This window comes from Dipodomys ordii, unplaced genomic scaffold (genome assembly GCF_000151885.1).
Source record: "Dipodomys ordii isolate 6190 unplaced genomic scaffold, Dord_2.0 Scaffold19, whole genome shotgun sequence".
NCBI lineage: Eukaryota > Metazoa > Chordata > Mammalia > Rodentia > Heteromyidae > Dipodomys > Dipodomys ordii.
In genome coordinates this window covers 3,238,647-3,258,385 of record NW_012267235.1, presented here as the reverse complement: position 1 = coordinate 3,258,385, position 19,739 = coordinate 3,238,647, and the positions used below count along the sequence as shown (strand labels likewise).

The following is a 19,739-nucleotide window of genomic DNA, read 5'->3' as shown; positions in this document are numbered from 1 at the left end:
CCCCCCCCCACCAAAGTTGTAAAGTTCGTTTTCCACATAAGACATAACGACTTGTACGTTCATTGTTGCAATGGGTCCACCTGTATCCCTATTTAAGCAATTTGTTTTTTCCCTTCCCCTCCACAAATTATAACAACATCAGATACAGTGAAAGCAGGGGTTATACCGTTGGGGGAGGGACATACAAAGCAACAAAGAAATAATCTTATAAATGTGTTAGAAACAATCGCATGAAAGAAAAAAATTTGAATACATATCTTACATAATCTATTTTTTAAAAATTTATTTTGTTGGTCATGGGGCTTGTACTATGGGCCTGGGTACTGTCCCTGAGGTCTTCAGCTCAAGGAGCTCTACCACTTGAGCCACTTCTGGTTTTATGGTGGTTAATTGGAGATGAGAATCTCAAGGACATTCTTCCCCAGCCTGGCTTTGAACCGCAATCCTCAGATCTCAGCCTCCTGAGTAGCTAGGATTATAGGTGTGAGCCACCAGTGTCTGGCTCGTAATCTATTCTTTAATAGAAAATATATTTTGCAAAGCAAAACAACATCTTAGTGGGAATAGGGTATTATTTTACATTTTTTTCAAATTTCTTTATTATCTGCTTAATAGATGCATTTGGAAGAATGTACTAAACACGAGAGAGTGGGAGGTAAAAAGGCATTGTGTTAGAATTATTGAAGAAAGACTTATTCTGGCTTCCCTGAGTATCTTGGGAATCTCCAGGGTCCTGGGTCAGATTCAGAACTGTTCCAGGAGGGAAGCAAAAGATGTTGTATTCTATTATTTTCATATATTCATATGCTGTGGTAAATATATATATATATATATTCAGATTATACAGTGAATGTTTTGTATATATATATATATATAAAACATTCATTATTTATATAAAACATTCATTATATATATATATGTATATATAACATTCACTGTATAATCTGTTTTTCAGGTTTTAGCTTTTTTTTGTTGGTTGTGGGGTTTGAACTCAGGGCTTGGGTCTCTTTTGCTCAAGACTAGTGCTCTACCACTTTGAGCCATGATGCCAGTTCTGGTTTTTTGCTAGTCAATTGGAGGTAAGAGTCCCACCGACTTTCCTGTCTAGGCTGGCTTTGAACTGCAGTCCTCAGATTTCAGCCTCCTTAATAGCTAGGATTATAGGTAGGAGCCACCAGTGCCTTGTCTTAGCATTTTTTTTCTATAATAGGATAAAATAAGGAGAAATAAAAAGAGAAATGGGAAAAAAATGAGGAAGAGAAAGGAACAGAGAAATATTTTCTGTCCACCATGCAGGAAATTGCAGCTAGACTCTGCTGTTTAATTGTGTGTCTAAAATTGTATAATAGAATATTTAGTGTTGAATAAATCCATTTCTAGGACTTTTTTTTTTGACAGTACTAGGGTTTGAATTCAGGGCCTCATTTGTCTATCAGGCAGTGTACCACTTGAGCCATATGTCTAATTCCCCTTCAGGAATTTTTTTGCTAGTCCTGGGGCTTGAACTCAGGTCCTGGGCACAGTCCCTTAGCCGGTTTGTGTTTGAGGCTAGCACTCTACCACTTGAGCCACACCGCCACTTCTGGCTTTTTCAAGGTAGTTTATTAGAGAAATGAGTCTCAGGGACTTTTCTGCTTCGGCTGACTTTGAACCATGTTTCTCAGATCTCAGTCTCCTGAGTAGCTAGGATTATAGGCATAAGCCACTAGTGCCTGGCTAAGAATTTTTTTTTTTAAATCATCCCCAAATAGAAATTTTGAACTCATTATATTTTCTGTATCCTCTCTCCCTATCCATAAAACCCCTATTCTACTTTCTGTCTCTATGAATTTACTCATTTTCCATACCTCACCTGAAGTGAATCACAGAGTATTAATGACTTCGTGTCTGGCTTTTTAAAAATTAAATATATATTTTTTATTGTAAAGATACTGTAGAGAGGGGTTACAGTTACACAAGCAAGATAATGAGTCCATTTCCTATCGAGCATTGTTACCCCCTCCTTTGCTTTTCCCCTACCATCCTTCCTCCCCACCTCCCCAACTACAACTCCCCCCCACACACCCCTCCTGTGTCTGGCTTTTTTTTTTTTTGGTAGAAGGTTGTACTCAGGGCCTTTTTGTTTCTAGGCTTGTTAAGGTGGCAATCTTCCACTTGGGCCAAGTTATTTGGAGATGGAGGCTAGTGAATTTTTTGTCTGGGCCAGCCTTGAACTTTGATCCTCCAGGTCTCAGTCTCTTGAGTAGCTAGAATTACAGACATGAACCAAAGTGCCTGGCTTATATCTGGCTTATTTTCTTTATCATATGTATTTTTATCCATGTTATAGTATATATTCGAATTTTCTTAGGTATGGTGGTACACACCTTTAATTCTAGCTCTTAGGAGATGTAGGCCGAAGTTTGAAGCCCGGCTGAGCTGTAGTGAGTGCAGCGCCTTCTTGGGATATATGATGTGATCCTTTCTCAACCTCCTTCCCTGTCAAGAATAAATAATAGTCCATCATGTTTATATGCCACGTTTTGTTTTTCCATTTACCTGTTGGTAGATATATATTGTATATATTTGAATATATTTTGTGGTTCTGGTGATTGAAAATAGGGGTGCTTATATGTAGGCTAAGTGCTCTACCACTTAGGGCTGTATTCCTAGTTGTTTTTACTTTGTTTTAAACAGGTTTTCTCTAAGTTACTCAGGCAGGCCTCAAAAATTCAGTTCTCCTGCCTCAACTGAGTCTGTTTGTTATATTTTGCAACAGTTTTTACATTTTTTTTTTTTGGGTCCGGTCGTGAAGCCTGAACTCTGAGCCTGGGCGCTGTCCCTCAGCTCTTCAGCTCAAGGCTAGCGCTCTACCACTTGAGCCACAGCGCTACTTCCGGCTTTTTTCTTTTTTTTGCTTATGTGGTGCTGAGGAATCGAACCCAGGGCCTCATGCATGCAAGGCAAGCGCTCTACCACTGAGCCACCTTCCCAGCTCCTAATTTGCAAAATATTTCCACAAAAAAAATTGTCATAGCCGGGCACTGGTGGCTCACGCCTGTAATCCTAGCTACTCAGGAGGCTGAGATCTGAGGATCATAGTTCAAAGCCAGCCTGGGCAGGAGAGACCGTGAGACTCCTATCTCCAATAAACCACCAGAAAACCGGAAGTGGTGCTGTAGCTCAAGTGGTAGAGCGCTCGCCTTGAGCTGAAGAGCTGAGGGACAGGGCCCAGGCCCAGAGTTTAAGCCCCATGACCGACCAAAAAAAAAACAAAAAAATTGTCATGACCTAGAATAGAATTACTTTTTTTTTTTTTTTTTTTGTGGTGTCAGTCTTGGGGCTCTTTGAACTCAAGGCTTGGATGTTGTTCCTGAGCTTTTCTGTTTAAGGCTGGCCTTCTGCTGCTTGAGCCACAGTTCAACTTCTGGCTTTTTGGTGGTTTCTCAGATAAGCATCTCATTGACTTTCTTGCCAAGGCTGGCTTTGAACTACCAAAAAGCAGAGTGGAGCTATGGTTCAAGTGGTAAAGTGCCTATTTTTAGCAAAAAAGCTCAGTGAAGCTGGGTGCTGGTGGCTCATGCCTGTAATCCTAGCTACACAGGAGGATGAGATCTGAGGATCATGGTTCAAAGCCAGCCTGGGCAGGAAAGTCTGTGAGACTCTTATCTCCAATTAACCACCAGAAAATGGGAAGTGGCGGTTGACTCAAGTGATAGAGCTCTCGCCTTGAGCTAAAGAGCTGAGGGACAGTGCCCAGGCCCAGATTTCAGGCCCTACAACCGACAAACAACAACAACAATAAAGCTCAATTATAGTGTCTAGGCCTTGAATTCAAATCCTAGTTCTAGCACGCACACGTGCACGCGCTCACACACACACACACACACACACACACACACAAGTTCTTAAATCAGGATGTCTTTTAGCTCTTTTAGTAAATTCCCTATGCTCTCTTCCTTTTTGCATTCCTATTTCTTGCAGAGAAAAAGAGAGACCAGCAGTTCTGTCCTTTGGCAAATGAGAAGGCAGCTTCTCCTGGAGCTAATGGGCATTCTTCCCACTGTACGGAGCACCCGCATTGTGGAAGAGGCTGATGTGGAGATGGAGCCTACTGTGTCCGTGTATTCAGGCCTGAAAGAAGAGCATGTGGTGAAGGCCAGCGCACTCCTACGTCTCTACTGTGCTTTGATGGGGATTGCCGGACTCAAGTACACAACAATTGATATTTTATCTAGCCAAGCTATATTTTTTTTGTCTCATTGTGAACAGAATAATGTAGTACAGGAGAAGGTTTGCGTAATTTATTAATTTCTAATCACAATATAAAGAAACTTGCTTTTAGCACACAGCATCACAACTATCTCCTGAATGATCTGTGTTGATGCTTTTCTCGGCAAATCTCTCCTACATTTTCCTTTAGAACTGAAATCATAAATTGCCAGGTGCAATTACAGGTGGCTCATGCCTGTAATCCTAGCTACTCAGTAGGCAGAGATCTAAGGATCATGGTTCGAAGCCAGCCCGGGCAGGAAACTCTGGGAGACTCTTCAGTAAACTACTCAAAAAAGCCAGAAGTGCCTCTGTGGCTCCAGTGATAAGAATGCTAGCCTTGAGCAAAAGAACAAATATCTAGGCCCTGAATTCAAGCCCCAGGACCACAAAACAGAAACAAAAACCTGACGTGATGTGGTTATGAAACACAAGTCTTAGTCACTGTACATATTCTTTTTTTTTTTTGGTCAGCCATGGGGCCTGAGTCTGGGCCTGGGCGCTGTCCATCATCAATTCAGCTCAAGGCAAGCGCTCTACCACTTGAGCCACAGAGCCACTTCTGGCTTTTTCTGCTTATGTGGTGCTGAGGAATTGAACCCAGGGACTCATGCATGCAAGGCAAGCGCTCTACCACGGAGCCACCTTCCCAGCCCTGTTGTCCCTCCATTTCTATGCCTCCCCTTATGTTCCTGAAGACATAAATAAATAGACCAAAAAGAAAACAATAACAGCAGAAAAGAAATAACCTCTGTTTCCACTTCCTGAGCTTCATTTTGAGAAATATTATTTTTTTATCATCAGATGCTTATAAGCATTATGCCTTTCTTTTCCTCTCCTAAGAGCATCCTCCTTTGATCTCACTGTGTGAATGCCTAGAGACATATAATGTTTTATGACACAGTATTTTAGATCTAGCTTCTGCATATGAGAGAAAACATATGCTGGGTTTGGCTTACTTCACTTCACATGATCTGGTCTAGGTTCATCCATTTTCCTGCAGATATTATCCCATTAAAGCTTTAAAAAAGAAAAGCCAGACATTGTTGACCCATGAGATCTGAAGATCGTGGTTTGAAGTTTGCCCAGGTAGTAAAGTCCATGAGACTCATCTCAACCACCAGAAAGCCAGATGTGAAGCTGTGCCTCTGAGTGGTAGAGAGCTAGCCTTTAATCAGAAAAAGTCAGGATTGGGGCTGGGAAGGTGGCTCAGTGGTAGAGTGCTTGCCTTGCATGCCTGAGGCCCTGGGTTCGATTCCTCAGCACCACATAAGCAAAAATTAAAAAAAAAAAAAAGAAAAGGTCAGGATCGAGTTGAAGCCCCATGACTGACAAAAAAATAAAATACAAAGAAATAAAACAACTTCACCTAGCATTTCGGTGTTTCAATTAGAGTACCCTATAAATATTAATTTTGCTATTTTCACAATCCTGTAGAGTTTTACATTTTTTGACCAAAAAAGTTTAGAGGCTGTAAAGTGGCTATACTCCCCCCATGAACTAAGGGCCTCATTGCTGTCCCTAAGCATTTTTGTGCTCAAGGCTAGTGCTGTACCACTTGAGCCATATCTCTGCTTTCAACTTTTTGGGGATGATTCAGAGTTAAGTGTCTCATGGACTTTCTGCCTGCACTGGCTTCGAATGGTAATCCTTAGATCTCAGCCTTTTGAGTAGGTAGCATTAGAGGTGTGAGACACCTGGCTGTTCTTGAGACTCTACCTCCTGAGTAGTCGAGATTAGAGACAGGAGCCATGCACACATAGCTTATAATTTCTTGGTTTTGTTTTTGACGATCTTAGTTGTAAAATTTTTATACTGATATAAAGTAATAAAGTATTAAAATGTTGGGAAAGTCACCTTTTCTTCCTTCTTTCAACTACATAAACAGTAAAATCAAATTATATATTCCTTTTTAGACCAACTGAAGAAGAAGCTGAACAATTACTTCAATTGATGACAAGCCGTCCTCCAGCCACCCCTGCTGGGGTTCGCTTTGTTTCACTTTCCTTTTGTATGCTGCTGGCCTTTTCTATGCTTGTCAGGTATCATCGTCTATAAGTTGCTCTGTTTTTCTCAAGGTGTGATTTTATTTACTTACTAAAATGCATGTATAGGGGCTGAGACTATTACTCACTGGGAGGGCACTTGCTTAGCATGTACAAGCAGGATGGAGTTTATCCCCAGCACTGACAAAATACATAAAACGCATGTCATGTATTAAGAGCTTACTGCAAATTTGTGTGGGCATTTGTAGTATCCTTTTTTCTTTGTTTTGGTGCCATTACTAGGATTTGAACTTGGGGCCTATGTGCCCCTTCTTACCCTTTTCATTCAAGGCTGGCACTCTACCACAGCTCCACTCTGGATTTTTGGATAAGAGTCAAACAGACTTTCTGGCTTGGTTAGCGTGGCACTGTGATCTCAGCCTCTTGACTAGCTAGGATTATAGACGTGAGTTACTAATACCCAGCAGTTTCTGACTTTTCGGTTTTAAAATTTAATAGATTTTTTTTTTTTTTTTTGGTCAGTCATGGGGCTTGAACTCAGCCTGGGCGCTGTCCTTCAGCTCTTTATCTCAAGGCTGGTTCTCTACCATTTGAGCCACAGCACCACTTCTGGTTTTCTGATTGTTTATTGGAGATAAGAGTTTCGTGGACTTTCCTACCTGGGCTAGCTTTGAACCACAATCTTTTTATTTGTTTTTATTTTTTTTTTGTTGGTTGTAGGGCTTGAACTCTGGGCTTGGGCGCTGTCCCTGTGCTCTTCAGCTCAATGTGAGCATTCTGCTACTTGAGCCACAGTGCTACTTCTGGTTTTCTAGTGGTTTATTGGAGATGAGAGTCTCAAGGACTGTAATCCTCAGATCTCAGCCTCCTGAGTAGCTAGGATTACAGGTGTGAGCCACCGGTGCTGGGCTTTGAACCACAATCTTTAGGATTATAGGTGTGAGCCACCAGCACCTGGTTAGATTTTTTTCTATATAAAATAATTATCAGCTTTCATCATATATATTAATACCTTAATCTCAAAGGACTTTTGCTTTTTTTATTAGATGCTGACTGGTCTTGAACTTGGCTAGGGTGCTGTCCCTAAGCTTTTTCACTCAAGGCTAGCAAACTATTACTTTGGAACACAGCTGTACTTCTGGTTTTCTGGTGATTAATGGAGATAAGAGGCTCATGAACTTTTCCTACCTGGTCAGGCTTCAAACTGTGATCCTTAGATTTCAGCTTCCTAACTAGCTAGGATTATAGGTGTGAGCTACTAGTACCCAGCTCAGATATAATTTCAGAATGCTTTTTATCCATATGCTACTTTATCTGATTTAAAACTAGTGACATTCTATTATGTTCTTTTTAGCACACCTGAACAAGAGCAGCTAATGGTTGTATGGCTAAGTTGGATGATAAAAGAAGAAGCTTACTTTGAGAGGTAAGAATTCTTCATTTGTTTTATTCAGCAGTGAAAGCTTTTCTTGTCTCTTTGGTAATTACTATTTTCTCTTCTGTTTCAACAGTACATCAGGTGTGTCTGCATCTTTTGGGGAGATGTTGTTGCTGGTGGCTATGTACTTCCATAGCAACCAGCTTAGTGCTATCATTGACCTCGTCTGTTCCACTTTGGGGATGAAGGTAATACTATCTTCTTTCTAAAAGAAGGTGTGTCTGAGCTAGACATTTCATTGTAGGGTAAAGTAAGTACATTGTTTCCATTTAAGCAATGATAGTTGCTTGATAGTTTGAATCTTTTTCAGAAACTCTTATGAAAAAAAGTGCATATTGAGAACATTTGTAATAGATCTGCAATGAAAAATACTGGAAAATATAGCAAGGGAAAATGTAGTTCCATCATCCAGAGATAGTCTAGCATACTACCAGTAACAATGCAGTATCTGTTCTCTCCTTAAAATCATATATTATCATTTAAAAAAACTTTACTACCTTCTTCTCGTCTGTGTTAAATTTCTAATAATTACTATTTCCTAAATATTTTTTTAATGCAAATACTTTTTTTTTTAGTCAGTTGTGGGTCTTGAACTCAGGGCCTGGGCATTGTCCTTGAGCTCTTTTGCTCAAGGCTAGTAATCTACCACTTTGAGCCACAGCTCCACTTTTCTGGTGATTAATTAGAAATAAGAGTCTCATATGGATGAGACTGGGAATGTGGCTTAGTGGTAGAGTGCTTGCCTTGCATGCATGAAGCCCTGAGTTTGATTCCTCAGTACCACATAAACAGAAAAAACCAGAAGTGGCATTGTGGCTCAAATAGTAGACTAGAGTGCTAGCCTAGAGCAAAAGAAGCTCAGGGTCAGTACCTAGGCTCTGCCTTCAAGCTCCAGGACTGGCCAAAAAAAAAAAAAAAGAGTCTCATGGAACTTTTCTAACCAGGCTAGCTTTAAACCATGATCCTTAGCTTCCTGAGTAGCTAGGATTATATGTGTGAGCCACTGGCACCCTGCACAAATACTCTTAAACTAGCACTTTTTTTTTTTTTTTGAGATGAGTCTTACAAAGTTGTCCAGATTGGTCTTGACTGAATTTTTGGGTCAAGCAATCCTCCATCCCCAGCTCCCTGAATAGCTGAGACTATAGATGTGATCCACTACTCTATGCTTTTACTTCATACCTTTTGTATTATTTCTTTTTCTGAAGAAAAGCACCCTTTAATGTTGGGTTTGAGAAGTCACTTTTTTTTTTTGTCCAGTCGTGGGACCTGAACTCTGGGCCTAGGCGCTGTCCATCAGCTCTTCAGCTCAAGGCTAGCGCTTTATCACTTGAGCCACAGCACCACTTCTGGCTTTTTTTCTTTTTGCTTATGTAGTGCTAAGAAATTGAACTCGGGGACTCATGCATGCAAGGCAAGCGTTCTACCACTGAGCCACCTTCCCAGTCCCAGAAGTCACTTTTTTTTTTTTTTTGTTGCTGTTGGTTGTAGGTGTTGAACTCTGGGCCTGGGCACTGTCCCTGAGCTTTTCAGCTCAAGGCGAGCACTCTACCACTTGAGCCACAGTGCCACTTCCAGTTTTTTGGCGGTTCATTGGAGATAGAAAGTCTCACGGACTGTCCTGCTCAGGCTGGCTTTGAACCATGATCCTCAGATCTCAGCCTCAGTAGCCAGGATTACAGGTGTGAACTACTGGTGCCTGGCTGAGAAGTCACTTTTGATGCAGAGTACTTGAACATTTAGACATCAATACTGTGCGTTATAACTATTTTAAATAATAAATTCAGAGAAAAATATTTTGTATATTTTTCCATGCTCTTGGAATTCTTTTGGTTATATTATTCATATAAATTAATTGTACAAAGGGGCTTTGTGATATATACAACATGCATATAATGTACTTTGACCAATCTTTTGATCATTTTAGATCGTAATTAAACCAAGCTCCTTGAGCAGGATGAAGACTATCTTTACACAGGAAATTTTTACTGAGCAGGTACTTCTTTTTGTTCTTAGGTATTTAACTTTTCTTTATGATATACTTTGGGAGAAAACTTATATATCTTACCTTAAAAAGAATGTGGTCTCTCTCCATTCCTTCTTAGTTTGTAAGAATGATTTATTTATCTTTGACATTTTTGAAAGGAATAGTCCTTATTTTTTGGGTCCGGTAGTGGGGCCTGAACTCTGGGCCTGGGCGCTGTCCCTCAGCTCTTCAGCTCAAGGCTAGCACTCTACCACTTGAGCCACAGCACCACTTCCGGCTTTTTTTCTTTTTGCTTATGTGGTGCTTGGGAATTGAACCCAGGGCCTCATGCATGCAAGGCAAGAGCTCTACCACTGAGCCACCTTCCCAGCCCCCTGTATATGATTTTTAAGATAAGATCTTCTGTTTTTGCCTTGTTAGCTCTAGATCACCATCTTCCCCCCCACCCCCCCACCCCCCCACCCCAGTTGATTGTGGGGTTTGAACTCTGTGCCTGGGTGCTGTCCCTGACTTTTTCAGCTCAAGGCTAGTGCTCTACCACTTGAGGCACAACACCACTTCCAGTTTTCTGGTGGTTTATTGGAGATAAGAGTCTCATGGACTTTCCTGCTCCTGTTGGCTTTGAGTTTTGATCCTCAGATCTCAGCTTCCTGAGTAGCTAGGATTACAGGTGTGAGTCACTGGCACCCAGAGCCACAATCCTCTTACCTATAGCCTATTGCATTGGTAGGATCATAGATGCCACAATTGCTGGCTTGTTGATTGAGATGGGGGTCTTGTTAACTTTTGACTGGCTAGCCTCCAACCATGGTCTTCTTAGTCTTTGCCTCCTGAGTAGCTCAGATTATAGACATGGGCTGCCATGCTGGCTGCTGCATTAAATTTTGTTGTTGTTGTTGTTGGTTGTGGGGTCTGAACTCTGGTCCTGGGCACTGTCCCTCAGCTCTTCAACTCAAGGCTAGTGCTCTACCACTTGAGCCACAATGCCATTTCCAGCTTTTTCTGCTTATGTGGTGCTGAGGGCACCAGGGCCTCTTGCATGTAAGGCAAACACTCTACCACTGAGTCACCTTCCCAGCCCCTTAAATTTTTTATTTACTTATTTTTTTGTTGGTCTTGGAGGGACCTGGGAGCTGTCCTACAGCTCTTTAGCTCAAGGCTGGCGCTCTACCACTTGAGTTAAAGCACCACACTTTCTGAGTAGCTAGGATTAAAGGTATGAGCCACCAGCACCAGGCCCCTTTTTTTGAACACACACACACACACACTCACACACACACACACATTTACATATACTTGGGTTTGGCCTTAGGTACTTGAGGAGCCGGCAAGCACTATACCACTTGAGCCATCCTCTTAGCACAAATTTATATATTGAGAGACTTTGATTAGATATTTAAGGTAAAGTGTTAGGTATCAATACTATGTTTATGGGATCATTATTTGGATTTTTCAGGGAAAAGGTCAAGTAGAGACCTGTTTAAGTCTTTCTTTTGTGTGCTGGTACTGGGGCCTGGGTGCTGGGTGCTGTTCCTGAGCACTTTTGTTGTGGCTCAAGTGGTTAGAGTGCTAGCCTTAAGCTGAAGAGCTGAGGGACAGTGCTCAGGCCCAGAGTTCAGGCCCCATGACCAACAAAAAATATAAATAAAATAAAAATTATTTGCTACCATGTGTTAATACGTATTAATACTGTTTTCTCTTTTAGGTTGTCACAGCTCATGCAGTTCGGGTCCCTGTCACTAGCAACCTGAGTGCTAACATTACTGGTTTTTTGCCTATTCATTGTATTTATCAGCTTCTCAGGAGTCGTTCCTTTACCAAGCACAAAGTGTCAATAAAAGTATGACCTTACATTTATAGTTTAAATTACAACTTGGGTTAATTCTTTCTGGTTAGTTCTATATATCAGTTTGTATGCTTTTACTGTGGGTTTTGTGGTATTAAGCTAAGTTACTAGTCATTTATATAGTTATAATTGTAAAAGGTCTTTAACATATACATACACACACATAAAATATGTAGTGTTACTCATTCATTTAAATTCTTAGCAACAACGTGCCTATTCATTAACATTTGTATTTTCATCAAGTAAAATAGCTAAGAACTAACACAAACTCACAGACAGCAATTCTACACATACTGCACCTATAGTCAAGTGGTCTCCTTTTAGTGCATATCAAAGATGTTTTTTTTTTCAAAGATGCTTTCTTAATTTGAATATTTCTCTGAAGAAAGATCCCTCTGACTTTTCCAGTGTGAGATCTTCCTCGATAATACATATGGTACTCTAAATCTGGGGAAAGTAGTTTCTTCAAATGTTTTTCTTATTTCTTATATTCATATAATATATATTCTTGATCTAAATATAAAGGCAGTTCATATTTTAATATCAAAGACAATCGAGGTAACTAGATAATATATTTAGAGCTAGTATATGCTAATAGTGTTAATAAATGTTTTCCTGCTTCTAATGTTATGTAAAACTAAATGTGCATCTATAATTTTGCATCTATAATTTTGTCTTTTTTTTTCTTACTGCCATAATTGATTGAGTGTCTATAACGTTCCTTTTTAGGATTGGATTTATAGACAGCTGTGTGAAACCTCTACTCCACTCCATCCTCAGTTACTTCCTCTGATCGATGTGTACATAAATTCTATTCTTACTCCTGCATCTAAATCGAACCCTGAAGCCACAAACCAGCCAGTCACTGAACAGGAAATACTCAATATTTTCCAGGAAGTCATTGGGGTAAAGAACTGATTCTTTTGCAACTATTAGTTCATTTTTCTCCTATTTTTTTCTTTTAATTTCTTCTTATTTCTTCTTATTTATTTTACCTCAGAAGACTTCTGGTAATTTTGAACTTAAAATTTCAGCCCGGTGCCAATAGCTTATTTTTGCAATCATAGCTACATGGGAGGCGAAGGTCAGGATTGTGGTTTGAGGCCATACAGAATATAAAAGTTCAAGAGATCTTTTCTTAACAAATAGATTTGCAGAGTGGCACATGCCTGTCATCCTAGCTATGTGCCGGGCTGAAATTGGAAGACCAGCCTGGGCATGAAAAGTCTATAAGACTTACTGGAAGATGCTGGGAGTTGTGGCATTGCCTAAGTAGGAGTGGGAATTGAAAAATCGGATTGCATTTAAAGCATGCTCTAGGCAGAAGTAACATCCTATTTCAAAAAATAACCAGCACAAGCCCGGAGTCTGTGACTCATGCCTTTAACCTTAGCTACTCAGAAGGCTGATACCTGAGGATTGTGGTTCAAAGCCAGTCCAGGCAGGAAAGTCTGAGACTCTAATCTCCAATTAAACACCAAAAAAGTCAGAATTGGTGGGCTGGGAAGGTGGCTCAGTGTTAGAGCGCTTGCCTTGTATGCATGAGACCCTGGGTTCCATTCCTCAGCACCACATAAGCAAAAAAGAAAAAAGTCGGAAGTGGTGCTGTGGCTCAAGTGGTAGAGCGCTAGCCTTGAGCTGAAGAGCTGAGGGACAGCATCCAGGCTCAGAGTTCAGGCCCCACGACCGGACCCAAAAAAAAAAAAAGTCAGAATTGGAGCTGTGACTCACATGGTAGATTGCCAGTGTTTAGCAAAATAACTCAAGAGACAGTATCCTGCCCCTGAATTAAAGCCCCAGGATTGGTATACACATATAACAAACAAACAGACAACAACAACAACAACAAAACCAGCACAAAAGTAGGGCTGGAGTGAAGTTCAGTGGTAGAATACCTGCCTCACATTCAAACCCAGCACTACCAAAGCAAACAAGCAAAATACAATACAGTTTCTTAGTATTTTTTGAGGCGATATGTATCTATGTATGCTTTTATGTATGTATGTATGAATGAATGACAAAGTCTTGCCTCGTAGCCATATTGGTCTTAAATCAGATCCTCCTGCTCCAGCCTCATGAGTACAGGGTTGACAGGTGTGTCCCCCACTTCTGGTTCAAACAATTCTTTTGGAACTTCATTTTCTTTTTTTTTTTTTCTTTTTTTGGGTCCGGTCGTGGGACCTGAACTCTGGGCCTGGGCACTGTCCTCAGCTCTTCAGCTCAAGGCTAGCGCTCTACCACTTGAGCCACAGCACCACTTCCAGCTTTTTTTTCTTTTTGCTTATGTGGTGCTGAGGAATCGAACCCAGGGCCTCAGGCATGCAAGGCAAGCGCTCTACCACTGAGCCACCTTCCCAGCCCTGGAACTTCATTTTCAAGTGCAGTGGTGCCTTAATGATTGTGTATTCTTATGGGACTTTATGACATTTCAAAAAGTTCAATATTGTCTGCTTAGTTTCCTAGAAATGTAAACTATAATTGGATTCATTTAATGGGAAAGTTCACGAAAATGTTTTTCATTTTTGTTTGAATGGAAAATGAATTGCATCTTTCACAGACATAGCTTTTTTTTTGGGGGGGGGTTGTGGGGCTTCAACTCTGGGCCTGAGCACTATCCCTCAGCTTTTCAGCTTAAGGCTAATGCTCTACCATTTGAGTCACAGTGTCAGTTTTGGTTTTCTGAGTGGTTTATTGGAGATAAAATCTCACAGACTTTTCTTGCCTGAACCTCGATCCTCAGATCTCAGCCTCCTGAGTAGCTAGGATTACAGGTGTGAGCCACCGATGCCTGGCAAAGATAGTTTTTTAAATAGGTACTATCAAATTTTTTGGCAGTATCAGAGATTAAAGTCAGGACTTTATGCTGGATATGCAATATATGTTTTTAGTCATTGTTTTCTCCATAATAATTTTACATAATATTTGATATTCCTGGAAATATTTCAGAAGCAGCCTACTGGAAGTATAACTGAATAGTAACTGATATCTTTTGTTGGGGGGGTGGTGTATCTTGAACTCAAGGCCTGGAGGGTGTCCTTTAACTTTTTCACTCATGTTGGCACTCTACTACCTGAACCATAGCTCCACCTCCTGCTTTTTGGTTGTTAACTGGAGATAAGAGTCTCATCTTTGAACAGTGCTTCTCAGATTTCAGCCTTCTGATTAACCGGACCCGGCTGCTTCTGTTTTGGTTTTATCTTAAAGACTAGGTAAACATATTGTATGTCCTCTATTACTCCATCACAAGTTTCAGTTAGATTGTAAGTGTTCTCTGAGTATAATGAAATATAACAACTTTCCTCCCAGTTTATTTGAGCTTGGGAAAAGCAACTCCAGATAAGAAGTCTGTTTCAAGCTTTTGCTGTTCAAACAGTCAAATGCATTCATTTAATTAAACAATATATTTATTAGTATTAAGTAGTTGAACTAAGGGGTTTCAATTCCAGAAGTCAGGTTATGAGTACAATGCATCTTGATCAAGTGTCACCTCTTCTTTGATTCTCCCCCATCTTTCCCCATCCCATCCCTACCCTCAAGTTATGTAGTTCAAGTTTTACATAGAGTACATTGAATACAATGACTGCATTTGCCCACCTTCCGTCCCTCCATTCCTGTGCCCCCTCACCTCGTTGTTATCCCCCCATGTGAACATGTTTCAGATTCCTGATATTCGTTGTGTTGAGTGGTTCATTAGTTGTTCAATAGTCATTTGTGTAACTAAAATCTGTAATATTAAGTGTGTAAACATTACCTCCAGGGTGACAGCATCCGCCTTAACCAGCGTTTCAGTATCACAGCGCAGCTTTTGGTGCTTTACTATATACTGTCTTATGAGGAAGCGCTCCTAGCAAACACAAAGACCTTGGGTAAGCTGTGCATTGGCAAGTAGTTCTAATGGTTTATTTTATTTGCTTGCATTTTATTGTTTTCCAAGGAATTAGAGCTTGTATAATAAAATAAGGCTGAATATTCTTTTTTTCTTTTCTTTTTTTTTGTCAGTCACTGGGCTTGAACTCAGGGCCTGGGTGCTGTCCATGAGCTCCTTTTATTCCAAGCTAGCACTCTACCACTTTGAACCACAGCTCCATTTATGGTTTTCTGGAGTCTATTTGGGCTGGCTTTAAACTGTAGTCCTCAGATCTCAGCCTCCAGGATTACAGGCCCAGCCTAGGTCAAATATTCTAGCGATGGGGCTGGGAAGGTGGCTCAGTGGTAGAGTGCTTGCCTTGCATGCATGAGGCCCTGGGTTCGATTCCTCAGCACCACATAAGCAAAAAGAAAAAATCCGGAAGTGGCGCTGTGGCTCAAGTGGTAGAGCGCTAGCCTTGAGCTGAAATGCTGAGGGACAGCGCCCAGGCCCAGAGTTAAGGCCCACGACCGGACCCAACAAATATTCTAGCAAGCTCTTGCTATAATCTTCTATAATCTTTACAGAGAAGACATTGGTGCACAAATATGTGCATGTGTGAATATTTACCTGCACCTGATAGCTTTTAGTGAGCAAAACAGCCAGCAAGAGCATGAGTTGAAGGACTTAACGCTCCCTTCTTGGCCCAATCTTCTTATGTATCTAAAGATGGAATATGAAGGATTGACCCCCACCCTATTATCCCAGGCACATACGACCTCAGGCAAAACCCCAGGTATGCATGGATGTGCTTGATTCAGTCAGGGCAATCCAACCTAAGTCTGGCCGTAATATTCCATTATGGGCCTAACCTGTAAGGAATTGAGGCAGAGTTGTGAGACCAGGGAAGAGTTAAGAGGTTGAAATGCCACCTCCTCAGTACTCAAAAAGCTGAGAACTGGATCCTGAAAAGATCCCATAGTCAAAACAAGAGAAATGTATAAGTTACTACCCTAAGTGTGTTTTAAGTTAGAGCTGTTAGGACTAAGAGCATGAGACCTTGGAAATACAATTGCTCTCCTCTGCTCCCTAACAATAAGGGAGTCAGTTATCACTAAGTATATAAAATGTAACTCATGTTAATAGTTGTAACCACAGTACCCTATTTTCTACCTGTACCTGTAGTTCCCCTTTATTGAACTAAATAACCTTTGTCTCCTTGCTTAGACCCCAGAAAAGCCCAACTTCAATTCTACTTCCTTGCACAACCTCCATTCCTGTGGGAAGGTTGTTTGCCCCTCACTGTGCTTTATTTATTTATTTATGTATTTTTAGTTTTAGTTTTTTAGGGTCCGGTCGTGGGGCCTGATCTCTTGGCCTGGGTGCTGTCCCTCAGCTCTTCAGCTCAAGGCTAGCGCTCTACCACTTGAGCCACAGCACCACTTCCGGCTTTTTTCTTTTTTTGCTTATGTGGTGCTGAGGAATCGAACCCAGGGCCTCAAGCATGCAAGGCAAGCGCTCTACACTGAGCAACCTTCCCAGCCCCTCATTGTGCTTTAATAAATAGTCCTTGCCTATTGAGATTGAGTCCAGCCTATTTTTTTCTTGTCCATTTTCTTTTCTTTTTCTTTTTTTGTTGGTCATAGGGCTTGAACTCTGGGCCTGGGCACTGTCCCTGAGCTCTTCAGCTTAAGGTGAGTACTCTACCACTTGAGCCACAGTGCCACTTCTGGTTTTCTGGTGGTTTATTGGAGATAAAGTCTCACAGACTTGCCTGCCCAGGCTAGCTTTGAATCGTGATCCTCAGATCTCAGACTCCTGAATAGCTAGGATTATAGGTGTAAGCTACTAGTACCTGGCTTCTCCCTTTTCTGTTCCCTAAGTTCAAGCCCCAGTACTGGCAACCAACAAACAAACTATTGTTATAGGATGAAGAATGCATTAAAGAGATGAGACAGTAGAGTCAAGGAATTTGGGGCATAGTATATATTTAAACAAAAGATGAGTAGCCCTTCTGTCAATTTACCATGAAAAAAAAAAACAACATAAAATGGACTTGTTAAAAAAAAAAAAAAGGCTGGGAAGAGTGCCCAGGCCCAGAGTTCAGGCCCTACGACCAGACCCCCCCCCCAAAAAAAAAATTGGGCTGGGAAGGTGGCTCAGTGGTAGAGTGCTTGCCTTGCATGCATGAGGCCATGGGTTCGATTCCTCAGCACCACATAAACAGAAAAAAGCCAGAAGTGGTGCTGTGGCTCAAGTGGTAGAGCGCTAGTCTTGAGCTAAAAGAGCTGAGGGGTAATGCCTAGGCCCAGAGTTCAAGCCCCAGGACTGGCAAAAAAAAAAAAAAAGTAAAGCAGTCTATCTAGATCTTGCTGTTTTGTACATTCTTACATTTCTGTATATTTACTGTTTTGATAGTAAATTAAAAGTAGTTTAATATTGTTTTTCTTTTTATGTGGGTTGAAGGTTTTGGTCTCTGACACTTCATTTTACATTGTTTCTCTTTGACTGACAGCTGCCATGCAAAGGAAACCCAAATCATATTCTTCTTCTTTAATGGATCAGATTCCTATCAAATTCCTTATTCGACAAGCTCAAGGACTGCAGCAGGAACTGGGAGGTAGTTGTTTTATTTTGTTTTCAGTGCTAAAGTTTATTGGTAAGAGATATGTTACTGTTTATTTTGTAAAGTGTCATGGGTGCTTCATGCTAAAAAGTCAAGAATTCAAGGGTGAAATTCCTGTTTGTTTCCCTCATTAAACCCACTACTTCACTCCCTGCAAACCACCTTTCTTCCTAAATAGCTGTTTTCCCCATAGTTTATTTACAGACATTTTTCTCTACAGGTTGAACCAAATAAAAGTGCAGGCACTTGTGCTTGGGGTGAGCTCTGTAGAAGCCTTTCTCCTGGATAAGCTCTGGAAATGACGAGTGCCAAACTACAAGTCCTACTGAGCGCGGCTCACTTGTATACTGGGGAAAAGTCATACTAAATGATAATTGGGGATTATCTGTTTTTTTTTTTTTTTTTGGGTCCGGTCGTGGGACCTGAACTCTGGGCCTGGGTACTGTCCCTCAGCTCTTCAGCTTAAGGCTAGTGCTCTACCACTTGAGTCACAGCGCCACTTCCGGCTTTTTTCTTTTTGCTTATGTGGTGCTGAGGAATCGAACCCCGGGCCTCAGGCATGCAAGGCAAGCACTCTACCACTGAGCCACCTTCCCAGCCCTGATTATCTGTTTTTTAAAAAATCTATAGTAATTTTGTATTTTTGAACCTAATAGATAAAACCACAAATAACTGTCTCTGAGCTTATTTTTTTCAAGGCCAGCACTCCACCACTTGAGCCACAGTTCCACTTCTAGTTTTTTGGGTTAGCTGGAGATAAGAGTTTCATGGGCTTTCTGCCCAGGCTGGCTTTGACCTATGATGCTCAGATCTCAGCATCCTAAGTAACTGGGATTATGGATGAGAGCCACTTGTGCCTGGCCAAATAAATGTTTAAAACTATATAATCCACGCCTCATCCCACTTAAACTCAGGGCGCTATCCCTGATCCTCTTTGCATTTAGGTCTAGCGCGCTACTACTTGAGCCACAGCGCCACTTCTGGCTTTTTCCAAGTAGTTTATTGAAGATAAGAGTCTCATGGACTTTCCTGCCTGAGTTGGCTTTGAACCAAATCTCAGCCTCGTAAGTAGCTAGGATTGCAGGTGTGAGCCCAGCACCTGGCTTAAGAATGATATTATACCCTACTCTGTTATTTTTCCTTTGGAGTCTTTTTTTTTTTTTTTTTTGTCGGTCGTGGGGCTTGAACTCTGGGCCTGAGTGCTGTCCTTCAACTCTTCAGCTCAAGGCGAGCACTCTACCACTTGAGCTACAGCGCCACTTCCAGTTTTCTGGTGGTTTATTGGAGATAGGAGTCTCGTGGTCTTTCCTGCCTGGGCTGGCTTTGAACCGCAATCCTCAGATCTCAGCAGCCAGAGTAGCTAGGATTACAGGCGTGAGCCACCAGCGCCCGGCTTTCCTTTGGAGTCTTTAAGATAACTCTTTATGTTATTACATGTAGAGTTCTACATGTAATATGCCATGGTGTTAATATGGTTATAATGTAACAGTTCAGCTGTAAATTTTGGCAAATAGACATATAGTGGTATTTCTAGAAATTATTTTTCTTTTTTTTTTTCTTTTTTTTGGTTCCGGTCGTGGGGCCTGAACTCAGGGCCTGGGCGCTGTCCCTCAGCTCTTCAGCTCAAGGCTAGTGCTCTACCACTTGGGCCACAGCGCCACTTCCGGCTTTTTTCTTTTTGCTTATGTGGTGCTGAGGAATCGAACCCAGGGCCTCAGGCATGCAAGGCAAGCGCTCT

At 41.3% G+C, this 19,739-nt stretch overlaps 1 protein-coding gene across 1 annotated transcript in view; it reads left to right on the top strand.

Annotated features, from left to right (window-relative positions):
• Ints2 (integrator complex subunit 2) overlaps nucleotides 1-19,739 on the top strand; it is a 45,548-nt gene that overhangs the window by 8,378 nt on the left and 17,431 nt on the right. The window contains exons 6-14 of the mRNA XM_013013085.1: nucleotides 3,964-4,190; nucleotides 6,168-6,293; nucleotides 7,612-7,683; nucleotides 7,769-7,883; nucleotides 9,623-9,691; nucleotides 11,388-11,522; nucleotides 12,258-12,434; nucleotides 15,286-15,394; nucleotides 17,891-17,995. Of these exons, the coding sequence (XP_012868539.1) occupies nucleotides 3,964-4,190; nucleotides 6,168-6,293; nucleotides 7,612-7,683; nucleotides 7,769-7,883; nucleotides 9,623-9,691; nucleotides 11,388-11,522; nucleotides 12,258-12,434; nucleotides 15,286-15,394; nucleotides 17,891-17,995 (1,135 nt within the window). The remainder of the gene's footprint in view (nucleotides 1-3,963; nucleotides 4,191-6,167; nucleotides 6,294-7,611; nucleotides 7,684-7,768; nucleotides 7,884-9,622; nucleotides 9,692-11,387; nucleotides 11,523-12,257; nucleotides 12,435-15,285; nucleotides 15,395-17,890; nucleotides 17,996-19,739) is intronic.